The sequence below is a fragment of the Lissotriton helveticus genome, chromosome 8, assembly GCF_964261635.1.
Source record: "Lissotriton helveticus chromosome 8, aLisHel1.1, whole genome shotgun sequence".
NCBI classification, from domain to species: Eukaryota; Metazoa; Chordata; class Amphibia; order Caudata; family Salamandridae; genus Lissotriton; species Lissotriton helveticus.
Window position 1 is genome coordinate 345,873,522 of NC_136069.1, and position 18,307 is coordinate 345,891,828.

An 18,307-nucleotide genomic window follows, 5' to 3' on the forward strand; every position below is an offset into this window, starting at 1 on the left:
AATAATGAAAGGCATAACAACTCTACAGTGGCATGTCTGACTCTGTAGCACGTCATTCCCACTCGGGGTCCCACCAATCGCCATTTGCTGCTAAAAGGGCAATGCAGCTCAGACACATCAGTTCAGTCTCACAGTCCCACATTTCACCACCCACATGCAACCTGTACGCAAATCACAGCATGCAAGTTGCATCAAATATACCAGGTTGCAAATATAATTTCTTGTTTCAACCCAATACTGAAACCACAAGTACACTTGGAAAGTAACCATTACCCCAAAACAGGCCCTCCCCATCATAGTACGTTACTCTATGAGGAGTTCTGACTCCTCCATCGTAGGCCGGAGTTGCATTGTCCAATTAGTTAAGTGTGTGGTATCATCTTCATCCCTGGTTATCCGAAGAATCTCTTTTACTGGATCCTTGCTACCAAAAAGTGAAAAATGCTATTAAATGTGCCTATGCTGCATCAAACTGTGCTATGAGGACCCGATGAGGATCCGCTCATATGTGGCGCATGTGGCACAAACATTGTTGAAAGATTTCCACCCCTGTTTGATTGTTTACACAAAGGAGAAGATACTAAGGCAATTTTAGGGAATATAGAGTTGCTAGCAAAGTTTCATTTGAGGACAACATTTGGCTCTTTATGGTCCACTTCAACGTTGACAGGGATATAAGTGGCAGCCCGGAGGTTGCTATGGCTAAAATTGTGAAAATGTGACACTTCTCAGAGGTCCTAGATTCATAAGCAGCTCTTCACAGGTCAAACGTTCTTTTGGTGCTGTATTAAACAAAGTGGTGCAGAAAATGGCAGATGAAAAGAAGATTATCCAATCTTTCAGACTGTTTTCTGCAACAACAAAAAAATCTCCAAAGACCCAAAATGCGCAGCAAACATCACAGCCCTTTCGAGATGAGGAGCACTGCACAAAGAGAGAAAGTCTGCCCCAAGTGCCCCAATTCTAAGGCTTCTTCACTATCATGAAAGTAAACAAATACAGATGAACTCTTATAGTAGTAAGAAGTGGTTATTTTATAGAGCTAAAAGAAAGACCACATTCTTGTTTTCAGGAAACATCAATCCAAAGAATGATTACATCTTGAAGGGGGTAGAAGGTCTGCAGATGAAAGGAGCAATAACAGAGGTCCCAGGGCCCCAAAGACACCAGGGTGTACACTCAATTTTGTTCCTGGTCCCCAAAGCAAATGGTTTCTATAATCGAGTTTTAGACTTAAAATGGTTAAACCAGTTTGTTCAAATTGTTCTTTTCAGGATGACGACATTGCAGCAGGTAATTCCATTGGTGACAAAGACCGACTACATGATTACCCTAGGTCTCCAGGATGTCTACTTTCATATACCCATTCATTGCAAAAGTCAGCCTCTCTGGCGGTTTGCTTTAGGGGGGAATAATTTAAAATTCAGTGTTCTCCCTTTTTGGCTCACATCTTCACCAAGAGTCTTCACAAATGTATTGGCCCCAGTGGTCTCTCTTTTGCCTTTAGAAGGTATTCAGGTCATGTTTATCTGGATGAGTAGTTAATTGTTTCCCCTTCTCTTTCTGAAACATTGAATGATGTGGGAAGGGCCATCGAGTTTCTCATCAGTATATGAATTGATTTGAAGAAGTCACAACTGGTAATATGCAATAGAGACTCTTTATCAGAGGCCTGTTTGACACGGCTAAGGTTTGTGTGTTCTTACCAGGGACAAGAGGCCAGATGTTGCAAAGACATTTGATTCTTCTTCTCTTTTGCCAGGAGACTCCTACCAGGATGTTCTTGAAAGTGTAGGGGATAATGACCCTGCTTCGCTGCTTTCTGGACCTCCAGTCCCCAATATCTCAGAATTACAATACCACAGTACTGTCTCTCAAGCCTTTGATCAAGATCACAACTGGTGGTTGGAAATAGAAAATCTACTAAAAGGGTTGTTCCTAATTCCACTGATTCCACTTGTGTTAATGACCAATGCGAGTCAGTGTGGCTGGGGAGAAACTCTAGTGGACAATGAAATAAAGGACGTGTGGTTCCCTGCAGAGGCTTGTCAGTCTTCACATTGGAGAGAGTTAGCATCAACAGAAAGGGATCTCCAGGTTTTTGCTCCTCTGATTCAACAAAAAGCAGTAGTGGTCAGAACAGACAGTTAGGTGGCCAAAGGCTACATAAATCGACCCAGGGTAACCAAGATAAGGTCATTACAAATGTCAGAGCAATTTGTTAGTGGGCAGATAATCACCTACTTTCACTCTCTGCAATCTATTTACCCAGCAAGGACACTTTTCAGGCAGACTTCCTAAGCAGAAGTGTTCCAATGTCCGTGAACTTGCAGCTGGGATGGGAAGTGTTCCACCACATTGTGATGGCATTTGGTTACCCGTGCTTGAACCTTTTTGCTTCCTAAACAATGCTCTTCTCTGAAATTACTACACAGAAACGAAGAAGACGTAAGCTTGGGCAGTGGAAACTTCGTTCTTCAAGTGGCCAAGGGAGCTACAGTTCGTTTTCCCCTCATTCCCCTCCTCTGCAGGGTGCTATGGAAGATTCAGAATAAACTACCAGACAGTAATTCTGGTAGTACAATTCTTCCCAGAAGGATGTGGTTGAAAATGCTATGTTGGGCGATCAACAAGTAATTCATTTTCCACTATTCTCGTCTTCAATAAGGTTTTCTCACCTTTGTCATGAGGCCGTGCGAGTATTTAAACTATTGGCCTAGAAGTTGAGAGGAGGGGATTGTAAGCCCTATGGTGTCCTATGGAGCTGGCCATCTCCATTCAGGAGTCAATGAAGCCATCTATTTTATCATCTTATGCAAAGCACTGGGGAACTTTTGAAAAATAGTATTTGTGGAATAACTGTGTAGGTGCATCATGTGATCCCTTTAAGCTGTTGCAATTTTTCGAGAAAGTTTTTCAGGAGGGGCTATCTCCTTCTGCTTTGTCCTCTCAGTGGGCAGCCATTAGAGGCTTTGGTGACTCTCCTTGATTTTTCCAAGTTTGTCCCTCTTGTTGCAAGTCCCTCTTTGGATTTATATATAGAATTAAAGGACGTTCAGGGTCGTCATCCAGTTAAACCCTTATAGTTGGCATTCTTGCAGCAGTTGTTGGCCAAAGTAGTCTTCCTTGTGGTTATAACCAAGAGGCCGTGAGAATTAGAAGCCCTATTGGCATCTTACTCTTACATCTGATTTTTTCTTGACTAGTCATTTGCAGGTTAGAGCCGAAATTTCATCCAAAGTTGCAGTCTCAATTCTACAAAGATCAAAAACTAGTCCTCTGAGTATTTAGAACGGGAAGAGACAAAGTGGTACCATTGGTGCTGGTTTTAAAGCGGTCTTTACTGATATACTTAGAATGGACACGGGATTTTAGAAAATCCAATTCCCTTTTTGTTTCCACTGGCCCAGCAAATAAAAGGAAGAAGCCATCAACAATGACTTTTACTAGATGGGTTCAGTAGGACTTTTCGAAAGTCTACTCTACTATGAAACTGCATGTCCTAGGATGCATTCAGGGCAAGTCTATAAGAGTGGTTGCAGCTACATGGATAGAGGCAAATTAGGTCCCCTTTATGGAGATGTGAAGAACTTCAATCTGGTATTTAGAAGATACTTTTGTCAAGCATTATAGATTGGAATTGGATGACTCTGTAAATCTTGGTTTTGGAGTTCTTAACCGCTACCGCGCTACCGCGGTTTCCCGCTGTACGCGGGAATTTGAAAAATGGCTTGATCGTGACAAATTCAGTTTAGGGGATATGTGAGGAGCACTCCAATTTAGTCTGGAGGTTCAATCTAATCAAGCGGTGCTGCAACTAATCAGGTGTGTCATGCCTGTCGGTAAAATACTAGTTTTGATGGGATAAAATCTCATCTAGTTGCGCACAGTTCACCTGGTGTAATCCTACACCTTAAGCATTTAAACAATATCAATGCAAAATATAATCATCAATCAGTTATTTAATTTCATAAACTGATTCTCTTTTGATCAATCACAAAATAAAATGTTACATAATTTCGATACAATCATATTTTAACAATGTTCACACTTTTTTTCTTTTGTACAATAAATTCTATATCCACATTTCAAAACCACTTGTAATTCATAACATTTCAATATTATTTATATTCATGCCCAATGCATTTCGGCACCCAATAGTGCCTTCATCAGGGGATGATCTCTCAATGTAATTTATGTGTTCAGTCAGCCTAAACTTGCTGGGACTTGATATTCTTAACTGGACTGGTAATGGCGACCTCTAAAGTGGTTGTTCTTTTCCTGTATAAACCGCCTTCAATGTTCTTAACCGAATACTAAAGCCAAATCCTGCCGGTATGGTGGGTGAAAATAACCGCGCCATTACTGGATTTGGCTTTAGTATTCGGTGAATGAAATTAAATAACTGATTGATGATTATATTTTGCATTGATATTGTTTAAATGCTTAAGGTGTAGGATTACACCAGGTGAACTCTGCGCAACTAGATGAGATTTTATCCCATCAAAACTAGTTGATCGTGACAAAGCCAGCTCGTCATCCGCGCACCGCAGGTAACGTTGATGACGAGCTGGCTTTGTCATCAGCATCGAAGGGGTTAAAACTGTTATGAGTGAATGACAGTATTCCTTTGTCTTCAACCATTACATTTTCTCCGTGTGACAGCAGCAGATTATGTTTTATGGCTGAGTCATTGAGGAGCTGCAGAAATAATCATTTCTACATCCTCAATGAGTAATGGACTGTGGCAGGTAGGATGGTTTTTGGGCTAATAAATATATTACTTACCTGTCATCTTCATTACCTGAAATGGTAGACCTCCCCCTCACAAAGTTCCCTTCCCCCGTCCCTAGGTTCTTAGAACCACATGTATGACTGTTTTAAGCGGTCACAAACAGCTAATTGGACCGACTGTGACAGCTAAAATGGCTTGTAGAATGTATCAACTTTGTTTTGAGAGTCAGTAACCTGTTACTGACTTGCAATGGTTTGCGAACCGCTATTAGGAAAGGGCGTACCAAGGGTGTCCCTTCCTAACAGCGAATCGCAGGGTGATGTACGATTGTTTTGTGAAAGGAATGCTGTCGCAAAACAATCGCAGTTTACCGCCTACTTCAAGTAGGTAGTAAGCCAGTCGCAAACGGGAAGGCTTTCCCTTTTGTGAATGTTAACGAAAAAAAATTTTAAGAGCAGGTAGTGGTCCCACGGACTGCTGCCTACTCTTAAAAAAAGAAAAGAAAACTTTTCATATTTCTTTTTTTAATGCATCCTGTTTTTTTGGGCACAGGGTCAAGACTGATTTGTATATGGCTGGGTCCAAACTGGAATGGCATGGTGAGCAAAAATACGATGGATTTAGGCCCAGATCTCTGTACTGGGGTGAATGTATGACATTGTTCTGCATTCTGTCCATAAATTGTCCTTTTTGCAATTATTTTTGATGCATATTGAAAGCAAAGTTATCAGTGTACTTACCACACCAGGATCAATGGAATCAGGACGAGTCCAGCTGCCAACAAGAAACTAAATTCTGGAAGCCACATAACTGTAGTTGCATAAACGCTACAGAAAACAACACCTGAAACGGTTGAAGTTAAACTCTCCAAGCAGGCAATACATCCAAACAGAGCACCTAACAAAACACAAACAAATACATTCATATTAAAAGTAGTTCAAGAATGGATGTGTTTTACTTTTTCACTGTACTTCAACCCATGTTTGAGGGCAAACAATTTCATGCAGATACTTAACATTACATGTATTTGCCCCGTATTTATATAGCTCTTCTGGAAAAAGATAAAATCAGAAACAATCATAAATGTACATCATTAAAAATATATATATTTTCAATGCTGATGAAGCTTGTTAGAAATACCTCCACACTTAATCACAGCCAAGGTACTATTTCAAAATGGTGTATGTGAATGTTTAATTTTGCTTAGTAAGCCAAAAATTACCAAAGCAAAATAATTTTCCTTGAGACACAAATATGATTCCTATTCGCCATACATATCCGAACATTTCTGTACAATTAAAAAAAACATTACATTATTCATAATATGTTGCTTAAAATAGTACAACGTGCTTTTTCTCCAGCAGCTGCCAGGAAGAGATTTCCAGCTCTTCAAATTTACCCAGTTATTTTAGGGCTTTGGGAAATATACAAGAAAAATGATTCATACTAAGCGAATGTAGAAAACATAACCTACTTCTAACCTTTGTACAGTACATGTGTTCTTCTCTAGGATTGTCTCAAAATGTTCAAAGGATGTGCTTGCCCAATCCACAGTTTTTGACAAGAAAGCAGGGGGCACATGCATCAACCAAAATACCGGTCACAAACTGGACGATTTGCAGACAGGTATTTTGGCATTTGGGATGCATCAACCTAAATGCAAAATAGGTACTTGCTAAATTAGCGATTACCAAAATTGCGAAGGCATTTAGGGAATCGCAAATTGCAATTCCCTATTTGGGATGCAACAAGCCTTTCCTAAATGCGACTTTGCCTTTAGGAAATGCTAATTACCATCAACTGCAAGTTGATGGTAATTTGCAAAAACTTTGAAAAATGCACAAAAGTCCATTTTTCAAAGTGCCATGTAGCGCACACACATGCCCTTGGGGCATGTGTGTGTGCCACATGTGCACACATGCCAATTTCCGGGTGCATCAGGGTGGTCTTTTGGCCCCCGCACCCTTGAAATTGCATTCGCATTTTGCAAGTACCTATTTGGTACTTGCAAAATTGCGCATGCAATTTCCATTAATTCCTATGGGCCTCTAGGAATGATTGGGAAGCTATTCCTTAATTGCGAATTGCAATTTGCTATTTGCAATTAAGGAATATGGAGGAATCGCTAATATTTTTGCGAAACCTACATGCATTAGCAATTGCGATTCAATAATTGCGATTCTTTAATAATCGCATTTAAGGAATGTCAATTGCCTACCTTGATGCATGTGCCCCCAGATGATTAATGTGAAAAATGCTTAGTGCCGGATATTTTTTTTTTTTAAGTGGGCATGTCAGCCGCCGACTTTGCAAAGGAAACATACCTGTCTTAATGGCAGGAAAAAGTCAGCCATATTTAGTGATAGCTGACATAACTGTTGGCTTTTGCCAGAGGAGGCTTCACCCGCAAAGAAGGGGGTTATAAACTAAACGTTCTTGGGGCAAAAACGTTGTGTGGCAGTTCAACAAAGAGCGTGGAATATAGTGAAATTGACATCACTACACGTTGAAGCATGAAGGTAGCCCAATATTGGCTTATATTGATACTTCCCACAGGATAAGTGACCTTGACATGCTGGTAGACATCTCCTGAGACGCAAAGAATTCTTGGCTGTTCCATGGAATACAGCAGTTGGTTTCATGGTCATCTTTCATAGAGTAGGGCTTGCAGTAGATGGAAGCAAACCATATATGGTGAATTGGGTGGCCATTTTAACATCATTTCCAGCAGTATCTAAACTGCCCACATGATTCCTAGTTGCAAGCTGGTGGAGGCGCCATCATCTGAAGAATGTCATCCACTGTCCTCTCAATAGGCAGGAGAACCCTGAGGCTGTCAGAAAATACTTTAATCATCTTCTTGCAAATGTCCTCCTACTTCCATCCTCTAAAATATGTATTTAATGTGCAAAAAACATTCTGTTGTCATGTGCTGCAACTTTAATCAATTGCCACTAAGTTTCACCATGAATAACCAGTACCCTTTAATTTTGGTGCCTTTTATTAAACTATAATATGAAAATACAATATATTTCCAGAGCATACTTGGATGGCGGAAGTTCCACGTGCCAGCGCCTAAGAGTACCATCACTTTGGCTAATATTTATGTTGCTGTTATTTCATGACTGATGTATTATGTGAGGTCATAAGCAGTACATGGAGGAGCGCAAGTTATAGTTAGCTCGGCCCTCCTCCCTGAGCCTAATTACTCCCCGGGGACCCTACCTCCCAGGGCCAGAATTTAAATAAAAGGGGATGGGGGCCACGCGTTCTCCTCCCAGAGAGTTTCCAAGCCCCAGGGACCTCATCATTGATTGGGCCCTGATGGATAGGTTCTCTGGAGCCGAACACAGCTTAAGGAGAGCGGCTGCACCCCACTACCCTTAGTAATCTCTCTCTCCTTAAGAAAATTGTTGGACCTGGCCTCGTGGCGTGGTTCCCCCCCGTTCCTCAGCACCCCGTTAGCCTAGCTCTGCACCTAGAAACCCCTGGTCATCCGTTCCCTGTCCGCCCCGGTCCCTACACGACCCGACCAACCGACGAACAGCCCTGCATTCCACCACCCTCCTTCCCGGTACCGGGCGCCCAGAACCTGCATCAACCCATAGGGCCCTCGGCTGCCATTTTTCCTTCCGAGGTCCCTGACTCCCTGGGCCTTGCCTGACCCCGGGCCCAGCGAAACTTAGGCTCCAGACGCGCCATACCCGGCTGGGAGGTAAAGGGCTCCCTGAGTGAGATAAGACAGGGAGTTTTGATTGCACCTCCGACCTCCCCTGGGAGACTGGTTTCCCTCACACCTCTGGCCTTCCCCTGTGGGCTGGTTTCAATCGCACCTCTGGCCTCCCCGAGTGCTGGCTCCAAACCCTGCTGGGCGTCTGGGAATTCCCGGACGCATCTTCAAAAGGATCAAAGGGCCCACCGACGGACCTCTCCAACGACCAGCCCCCAAGGCAGGAGACCTCCGCCTGCGAGGGTCCGGATATCAAAGGGCCACTGGACTATATCAAGGCCCGCCAAACAACTAGCGGGCAGTTGTATCCTGGACAGGAGAGCCCTGCTGATCTGGTCGCGGCTTAACCCTTGGGGAAAACTGAAACTTCGAACTCTTCGAGCCCTGCTGACGCTGTCGCGGCTCAACCTCATAAAGTCGGAACTGGAACATCGGAGCCCTGCTGACGCTGACGCGGCTCATCCTCGTGAAGACGGAACTAGAACCTCGGAGCCCTGCTGACCTCGCCGCGGCTCGATCTTGAACACTAAAGACCTTCGTGGAACATCCGGAGCCCTGCTGACGTGGTCGCAGCTCCTCAAGAACTAATCTTCCTACACCCATATGAAGGACGCGCTGCTATCCCGTTATGGGCTCACCCCGGAGATGTATCGGCAGCGGTTCCAAGACTGCAAAAAGATCCCCGGCACCACATGGGTAGAATATGTGAATTTTTACAGCCGGGCTTTGGAAGGGTGGATCAAGGGCAGCAAGGTGACCACCTTTGAAGGACTATTCGACCTCATCACCTACGAACATTTGTCCAAACTGCTTTGTGGAACTGAGACAGCACCTTCTGGACAGCAAATTGGCAGACCCCCGGAAGCTGGCTGTCGGAGCAGATCGCTGGGTGAGCACCAGAGTCCCACGGGGGCCCGTGGGAGACTATGGCCGACACGAGCAAGGATCTCCCCACCAGAGGGGAGGGGGAGGTCAAGGTAGACAGCGGGGGTCCCAGTCCGGGACCCAACGCAGCCCCCCCCGGAACCAGTCCGGAACCTCTCCTCCCGCAGTTGTAACAGGATTCCCCCCGCTAGGCAAGGGCCCCGAATCAGCACAGCCTGCTACAGATGTCAGCAAACAGGGCATTATGCCAGTGACCCCCAGTGCCCCCTGCTCAAGAAACCCGCTGCTGCGAGTCCCCCCGCGCGCCAGCTAGCCACAGTGGCCCTGGAAGAGGAAGAGACAGAGGACACAGAGCGGTGGGAACCAGCCGCCATGTCCTTAGTCTCCCTTGGGGATAGAGAAATGGTCCCAGGAGCCCCCCTACCAGACAACACTGAGAAGTACAGACAGCAGGTGACCGTCAACGGGCACCGCATAGGGGTCCTCCGAGACACAGGAGACACAGGAGCCAGCATCATGGCAGTAAGATGTCACCTAGTCACAGAAGACCAAATTATACCCCACGCCTCCTGCAGGGTCATCTCAGCCGACAATTCCGTCCGCAATTGCCGAATAGCTCAGGTCCCGTTCGAGTGGGAGGGAGTCTCCGGGGACTTACGAGTAGCAGTCCGCACCGACATGCCCGTGGACTGTCTACTGGGTAATGACCTGGAGAGCTCCCCGTGGAAGCAGGTAGAGCGGAGAACTCACCTGGAGATGGTGGGCCTACCCGAATGGGCCTGCGTGAGCACCCAATCCATGACCACCCAAGTGTCCACCCAGAGGGGGTGGAACCCGAGACCGCTCGCCCGGTCTCTGAAGACCCGGAGGGCAGCGAACGGCCCGAGGTCCCCGAGCTTCCCCCAGGAGAAAGCATTGACCCCGACGCAGGTCCCCTAGGCCCTGCCGTCGAACAGACCCCGAACTTGACGACCTCCCTGAGTTAGCCCAGTGGCGCCAGGAAGAAGGACCCCCCCCGAGAAGAATTCTGCCTGGAGCAGACCTCCTGCCCTTCTCTAGTTGGGCCGCGGCAGTAGGCCGCAGCCCAGGCTGCCGGTGACCAGTTTGGCTCCCACGTCGTCTATTGGGAAAACGTCCTCTTATACAGTGAACAGAAGTCCGCCGAACTAGGGTCAGCCCGGGTGCTGGTGGTACCCCTACGTTTCCGCGGCTTCCTCCTGAACCTGGCGCATGATGTGCCCCTGGCTGGACACCTGGAACAGGACAAAACCTACCACCGCCTGGTCACTCACTTTTACTGGCCCCGCATGCACACCGATGTGGAGACCCACTGCAAGTCCTGCCCCATGTGCCAGGCCAGCGGGAAGAGCGGAGGGAGGCGCAAGGCTCCCCTCCAACCCTTCCCCGTTGTCAGTACCCCCTTTGAACGGGTGGGAATAGATATCGTGGGGCCCCTAGACCCCCGGACCTCCTTAGGCCACCGGTCTATCCTCGTCCTGGTGGATCATGCCACCCGGTACCCCGAGGCCATTCCCCTCCGAACGGTGACTGCCCCCGTAGTGGGGCGGGCCCTCATGGGGATCTTCTCCCGGGTGGGATTCCCGCGAGAAGTTGTGAGCGACCGAGGAACGAACTTCATCTCCGAGTACATGAAGTCCCTATGGCAACAGTGTGGGGTGACGTACAGGTTCACCACCCCATACCACCCCCAAGGTAACGGCCTGGTTGAACGATTCAACCGTACCCTCAAGGGAATGATCATGGGTCTCGAGAAGCCCCTGAGGCGCAAGTGGGGCGTCCTCCTTCCCTGCCTCCTGTTCGCCTACCGAGAAGTTCCCCAGAAATCCTTGGGGTTCAGCCCCTTCGAGCTGCTCTATGGGCACCCCGTCCGGGGGCCCCTCAGCCTGGTCAAGGAAGGTTGGGAAGCGGCGGCCCAGGATCCACCCCCAGATGTGTTCCGATACATCCTGGCCCTCCGAAATCAGACTCGGTAGTTACGGGAGCTGGCCGAGGCAAACCTCGAGGCAAGTCAAGAAGAAATGAAACGTTGGTATGACCAGAATGCCACTCTGGTCGAGTTTCAGCTCGGCCAGCAGGTCTGGGTGATGGCCCCGGTGGAACCTTGTGCCCTTCAGGACAAGTGGACCGGGCCCTACAAGGTGGTGGAACGCAAGAGCCAAGTGACCTACCTCATAGATGTGCAGTCCCCCAGGAACCCCTTGAGGGTCCTCCATGTAAACCGCCTCAAACCCCACTTCGTGCGGTCCGAGTTGAGTTTGCTCCTCGCCACCGATGACGGAGCTGAAGAGGACACGGAGCCTCTCCCCGATCTTCTGTGTGCGAAGGAAAAAGATGGCTCCATAGAGGGAGTGAGTCTCTCCTCCTCCCTCACCCCCGAGCAACGCGAGGGCTGTCGCCAGTTACTGGGACAGTTCTCTGACCTTTTCTCCCTCGTCCCTGGCGTTACCAGCTGGTGCGTCCACGATGTGGACACCGGGGACAGCCCTCCGGTATGGCAGAGAGCCTACCGCGTCCCTGACAGAGTCCGGGCCTGCATCAAGGCAGAAGTCTCCAAGATGCTAGTCCTGGGAGTGGTCGAGGCCTCTGGCAGCCCATGGGCCAGCCCCGTGGTCCTGGTTCCGAAGGCGGCCGCCCCCGGCGCTGTTCCCGAGCTGAGGTTCTGTGTGGACTACCGTGGGCTCAACGCAGTCACCAGGACCGATGCTCATCCCATTCCACGAGCCGACGAGCTCATTGACCGCCTAGGGTCTGCTCGCTATCTCAGCACCTTCAACTTGACCTGCGGATACTGGCAAATCGCCCTCACAGAGGGGGCCAAAGAGAGATCCGCCTTCTCCACCCCGGATGGCCACTACCATTTCCGGGTGATGCCCTTCGGAATGAAAAAGGCCTCCGCCACCTTCCAGAGGCTGGTTAACCAGGTACTGGCTGGGTTGGAAGGATTCAGCGCCGCGCATCTAGATGATATCGCGGTATTCAGCTCCCACTGGACCGAGCACCCCCAACACCTCTGGGAGGTGTTGATGGCCCTGCAGCGAGCGGGTCTCACCATCAAAGCCAGTAAATGTCAAATCGGACAAGGGTCAGTGGTCTACCTGGGGCACCAGGTCGGGAGCGGCCTAGTGGCACCCCTCCAGCCCAAGATTGATGCGATCGTTGCCTGGGAGGCTCCCACAACCCAGACGGAAGTGCGGGCATTCCTAGGGCTCACCGGATACTACCGGAGATTCATAAAAGGGTACGGCAGCATCGTAGTCCCCCTCACAGAATTGACCTCCAAAAAGCAGCCGAAGAGAGTGAGCTGGACTCCCGCCTGCCAAGAGGCGTTTGAAGCATTGAAAGACGCCATGTGTACTGCCCCCGTACTACAGGCCCCCGACTGCTCCCGAGAGTTTGTGGTTCAAACGGACGCGTCCGAGCATGGCATCGGAGCGGTCCTGTCCCAGATGAACGACAAAGGCCTAGACCAGCCAGTGGCATTCATTAGCCAGAGGTTACTCCCTCGAGAACAAAGATGGAGCACAATCGAGCGGGAGGCCTTCGCGGTGGTTTGGGCCCTGAAGAAGCTGAGGCCCTACCTGTTCGGTACTCACTTCCGGGTCCAGACCGACCACCGACCCCTCCGGTGGCTAATGCAAATGAGAGGGGAGAACCCCAAACTGTTACGATGGTCCATCTCCCTCCAGGGGATGGATTTCACTGTTGAGCACCGGCCTGGTGCTGACCACGGCAACGCAGACGGCCTGTCCCGGTTCTTCCGCCTCAGTGAAGAGAAGCCCCATGGGGATGGGTAGTTCTCTCTGCCTTTCAGCTGGGGGGGATGCGTGTTGGACCTGGCCTCGTGGCGTGGTTCCCCCCCCGTTACTCAGCACCCCGTTAGCCTAGCTCTGCACCTAGAAACCCCTGGTCGCCCCGTTCCCTGTCCGCCCCGCTCCCTACACGACCCGACCAACCGACGAACAGCCCTGCATTCCACCATCCTCCTTCCCGGTACCGGGCGCCCAGAACCTGCATCAACCCATAGGGCCCCCGGCCGCCAATTTTCCTTCCCGAGGTCCCTGACTCCCTGGGCCTTGCCTGACCCCCACATCAGCGAAACTTAGGCTCCAGACGCGCCATACCCGGCTGGGGGGTAAAGGGCTCCCTGAGTGAGATAAGACAGGGAGTTTCAATTGCACTTCCGACCTCCCCTGGGAGACTGGTTTCCCTCACAGCTCTAGCCTTCCCCTGTGGGCCGGTTTTGATCGCACCTCTAGCCTCCCCGAGTGCTGGCTCCAAACCCTGCTGGGCGTCTGGGAATTCCCGGACGCATCTTCAAAAGGATCAAAGGGCCCACCGACGGACCTCGACAACGACCATCCCCCAAGGCATGAGACCTCCGCCTGCGAGGGTCCGGATATCAAAGGGCCACTGGACTATATCAAGGCCCGCCCAACAACTAGCGGGCAGTTGTATCCTGGACAAGAGAGCCCTGCTGATCTGATCACAGCTTAACCCTTGGAGAAAACTGAAACTTCGAACTCTTCGAGCCCTGCTGACGCTGTCGCGGCTCATCCTCGTAAAGAGGGAACTGGAACATCGGAGCCCTGCTGGCGCTGTCGTGGCTCATCCTCGTGAAGACGGAACTAGAACCTCGGAACCCTGCTGACCTCGTCGCAGTTCGATCTTGAACACTAAAGACCTGCTGATGTGGTCGCGGCTCCTCAAGAACTAATCTCCGGATCGAGCCCTGGTGACCTCGTCGCGGCTCGAGAAGTAACTCTGGTCCGGCTGGACCATAGATGCTACCAACACTGGTTCGACCCAAAGTGAGTGAAGCAGCCAGTACGAGCATCATCTCTCGTACCCCCCGGCTCGAGGATTGAGAGCTGTGCGCAGGGTACGCCTCGTGCTGGCCTAAAGATTGAGACTGTCCCGCTTCCCTCTTCCTAAAGCTTTGAGACTTTACGATCGCTTGATCGCTTGTAAATACAAGTGCATTTTACCGATACTGTTGATAAAGAACTTACTTACTGAAACCCCCGGTGTGGTGTCTGTTCATACGTGTGGTGTGAGCTCAGTGTGTACGGTCCTAGACTCGAAGTCCTCCCCGGTGAGGCCCTCACGTTAAGACTCTGCATTAGTTATGGGAGAGGTGGGTCACGGAGTGGTTGGGAGCGCATAGCCTGGCCCTCTGGGATCGCCCCTTCTAAAAAAACAATCGAAAAAAGTGAGCTTGCACAACTCAACAACCACATAGAACAAGCATTTACAATGCAATGGTCTCGGCATTATTAAAGGTAGAGCTATTGGCATTGCTCCTGACTTTTTTTTTTTAAATCATACATAAATGGCATTGTCATTTACATTGCCAATAGCTTAATCGTTTGCATATGCGAGACTTATCGCATTAGCACCCACACACAGAGTAAGTAGTAGAGTGAGTAGTTGATAGTGAGTAGGAGAGAGTTATTAGTAAAGAGAGTATTAGCGAGCGAGTAGTAAAAAGTGAAAGAGTGAGTATTATAAAGTGAGAGAGTGAGGCAGGATATAAGTCCCTTGTAGGTTTATATTAAACACAATCGTTTTCTCAAGCACAGTGCAAGTGCTATACAGGTGAAATCTAAAATGAGTACCAGGCATTAGCAAACAATCACCTGAATGGAAATGTACAGATTTGTTTAATCCTGCACTTTGGCCCTGACAAATTTGGTGGAAACCTGATACTGTAAAATATTCAAAATATATATGTTCACAAACCGACGTACTTACTGCCCTCAACACTCTGCCCTCTGCCCTCAACACTCTGCCCTCAACACTCTGCCCTCTGCCCTCAACACTCTGCCCTCAAAACTCTGCCCTCAACACTCTGCCCTCAACACTCTGCCCTCAACACTCTGCCCTCAACACTCTGCCCTCTGCCCTCAACACTCTGCACTCCGCCCTCTGCCCTCAACACTCTGCACTCTTCCCTCTTCCCTCTGCCCTCAACACTCTGCCCTTTGCCCTAAACACTCTGCCCTCAGCACCACTCTGCCCTCAGCACCACTCTGCCCTCAACACCACTCTGCCCTCAACACAACTCTGCCCTCAACACTCTGCCCTCTGCCCTCAACACTCTGCCCTCAACACCACTTTGCCCTCAACACCACTCTGCCCTCAACACTCTGCCCTCTGCCCTCAGCGCTCTGCCCTCAATTCTCTGCCCTCTGCCCTCAACACTCTGCCCTCTGCCCTCAACACTCTGCCCTTAACAGTCTGCCCTCAACACTCTGCCATCTGCCCTCAACACTCTGCCATCTGCCCTCAACAATCTGCCCTCTGCCCTCAACACTCTGCCCTCTGCCCTCAACATTCTGCCATCTTCCCTCAGCACTCTGCCATCAACACTCTGCCCTCAACACTCTGCCCTCTGCCCTCAACACTCTGCCCTCTGCCCTCAACACTCTGCCCTCAACACTCTGTCATCAGAGCTGTGTGAATAATAACAGCTGTGAGCCTGTGCCTGAGGTGCATCATCAGAGCTGTGTGAATAATAACTGCGTCAGGCCCGTGCCTGAGGTGCATCATTAGAGCGGTGTGAATAATAACAGCTGTGAGTCCGTGCCTGAGGTGCATCATCAGAGCTGTGTGAATAATAACTGCAGGCAGCCCATGCCTGAGGTGCATCATCAGAGCTGTGTGAATAATAACTGCAGGTAGCCCTGTGCCTGAGGTGCATCATCAGAGCTGTGTGAATAATAACAGCTGTGAGCCCGTGCCTGAGGTGCATCATCAGAGCTGTGTGAACACTCTGCCCTCTGCCCTCAACACTCTGCCCTCTGCCCTCAACACTGTGCCCTCAACACTCTGCCCTCAACACTCTGTCATCAGAGCTGTGTGAATAATAACAGCTGTGAGCCTGTGCCTGAGGTGCATCATCAGAGCTGTGTGAATAATAACTGCGTCAGCCCCGTGCCTGAGGTGCATCATCAGAGCGGTGTGAATAATAACAGCTGTGAGTCCGTGCCTGAGGTGCATCATCAGAGCTGTGTGAATAATAACTGCAGGCAGCCCATGCCTGAGGTGCATCATCAGAGCTGTGTGAATAATAACTGCAGGCAGCCCTGTGCCTGAGGTGCATCATCAGAGTTGTGTGAATAATAACAGCTGTGAGCCCATGCCTGAGGTGCATCATCAGAGCTGTGTGAATAATAACAGCTGTAAGCCCGTGCCTGAGGTGCATCATCAGAGGCAAAGACCATGCATCGGGCGGGGTAAAGAAGGAAAGGGGAGCCTGCAAGAGGATAAGCGGAACAGATGCACAATGAGGGGGGGGGGAGCGCCATGACACGACCATCTTCCTCCGAGGCGAGGCAGAAATGCCTCGGAGAAACGTGCCGCCATTTTGCGACTGGGGGGCATGTTTTTTAGGTTTGAGTGACGGATGACATCACAGATAGAAAGAACCTTAAAAAAAACGCCCCAAAATCGCAAAAAGACGGGGCTTAAAGGGAGTGACGCCCCTCTACTCCAATGGCTGGCCAGCATTTACTAGGCCAGCCAATGGAGAAGAGGGGCGGGTTAATGCCCCACTCTAGGAGACATTAATTCTCTGACCGAGACTGCGCAAGCGCAGCCTACGGTCCTCGACCTAAAAATACAAACTGCATGACACCTTCCAATCTGGGTTCAGGAGAGGCATAACCCACAAATCTCTATACACGTAAACATCAGCCTACCTTGCAAATAAATTATCAAAAGCTGGAAAAAAAGAATACCTCTTCAAAGCTCTGACAGTCTTCTCCTGATTCCACAAAAATTTAAGAAAGAGAAATCTTGCACCAGCTCATTCTCTGGGAACTCTCCTAGAATATGGAACCCACTAACTCAAGAATCACGGGAAAATCAATCACTCCCTCACTTCAAGAAGGAACTGAATCTTCTCTCCAACACATTCTAAATCACACACCCATAAACCATCCGACTGGTTGTTCGGCTATCTCCCCCCCCCCCCACGACCACAAAAAACCTGCACATGTGCTGCTATACTAAATCTGTATTGTCAGGAGGACCCAGAGGGAGCCCCTGGGAACCAAAATGACAACAAAAAAAGCCATGGGCAGGGCATGCCTACCTGGCTCATTTATAAAACTAAGTCCCTGAGTCCTGTAATGGCTGCCAGCAACATTTTTTTCATGTTGCTGGTTGCCAATCAGAGCACTCGCTCCAGTGGGATTACACTGAATCACAAAAATCACAATCTGTGGACCAAAATCTAGCTTCTTGGCAAATTTGATGTAATTCTGTTCAGCAGTTTTTGATGTAGCCCTGCCTAAAGAAGTCTAAGGACAATGCATGGGAATTTTGCATTTTGGACTAATTTTTCTCATTTTCCGCTTGACAGATCACCTCAAAACTTTCCATGCACAAACCAGGCAAAAAAGAGCACTTTTTTGGAAACCTTCGCGCAGACACGTCAAATGGTGCCAAAGTTATTGCAACTACTTAGTGGCAACTGACATACAGACATATGTGTGTGTATGTATATGGATTTATGAAGTAATTTCATGACTATAAAGACATTTTAAATCATAATTGCTCTTAAGACATATTTAATACAGACTTAATCTGGTGTCCTAGGTACCCAATGACACCCATCTAAACTGAGAAAACACACTGGGCCCCTCAACTTAAAAAAATATGCTTCACACAACCTGAATAGGGGCAGTCACTAGAAGCTTACTCAACAAGTCCCTAGAAATAAGTTAGTTCCCACCGAGTTAAGAAATCTTCTATGATAGACCACTCCTCCATAAGAAAAATCTTGACCTATCCAACTCACCTAAATATAGGCCTGTATCATTCTTAAGAAAATGCTTGATATAGTAGTGTTTCCTCAACTTTCAAAATTTACAGAAGAAAATTACTTGCTGTCAGACCAACCGTACAAAGTCAGAACAGGCAAAGAGTCAGCC

General features: G+C 48.8%; 1 protein-coding gene across 2 annotated transcripts in view; it reads right to left on the bottom strand.

Moving 5' to 3' along the window:
• LOC144771631 (lysosomal proton-coupled steroid conjugate and bile acid symporter SLC46A3-like) overlaps nucleotides 1-18,307 on the bottom strand; it is a 260,791-nt gene that overhangs the window by 32,505 nt on the left and 209,979 nt on the right. For both annotated transcript variants that reach the window (XM_078655997.1, XM_078655998.1), the window contains exon 5: nucleotides 5,476-5,632. In XM_078655997.1, the coding sequence (XP_078512123.1) occupies nucleotides 5,476-5,632 (157 nt within the window). The remainder of the gene's footprint in view (nucleotides 1-5,475; nucleotides 5,633-18,307) is intronic.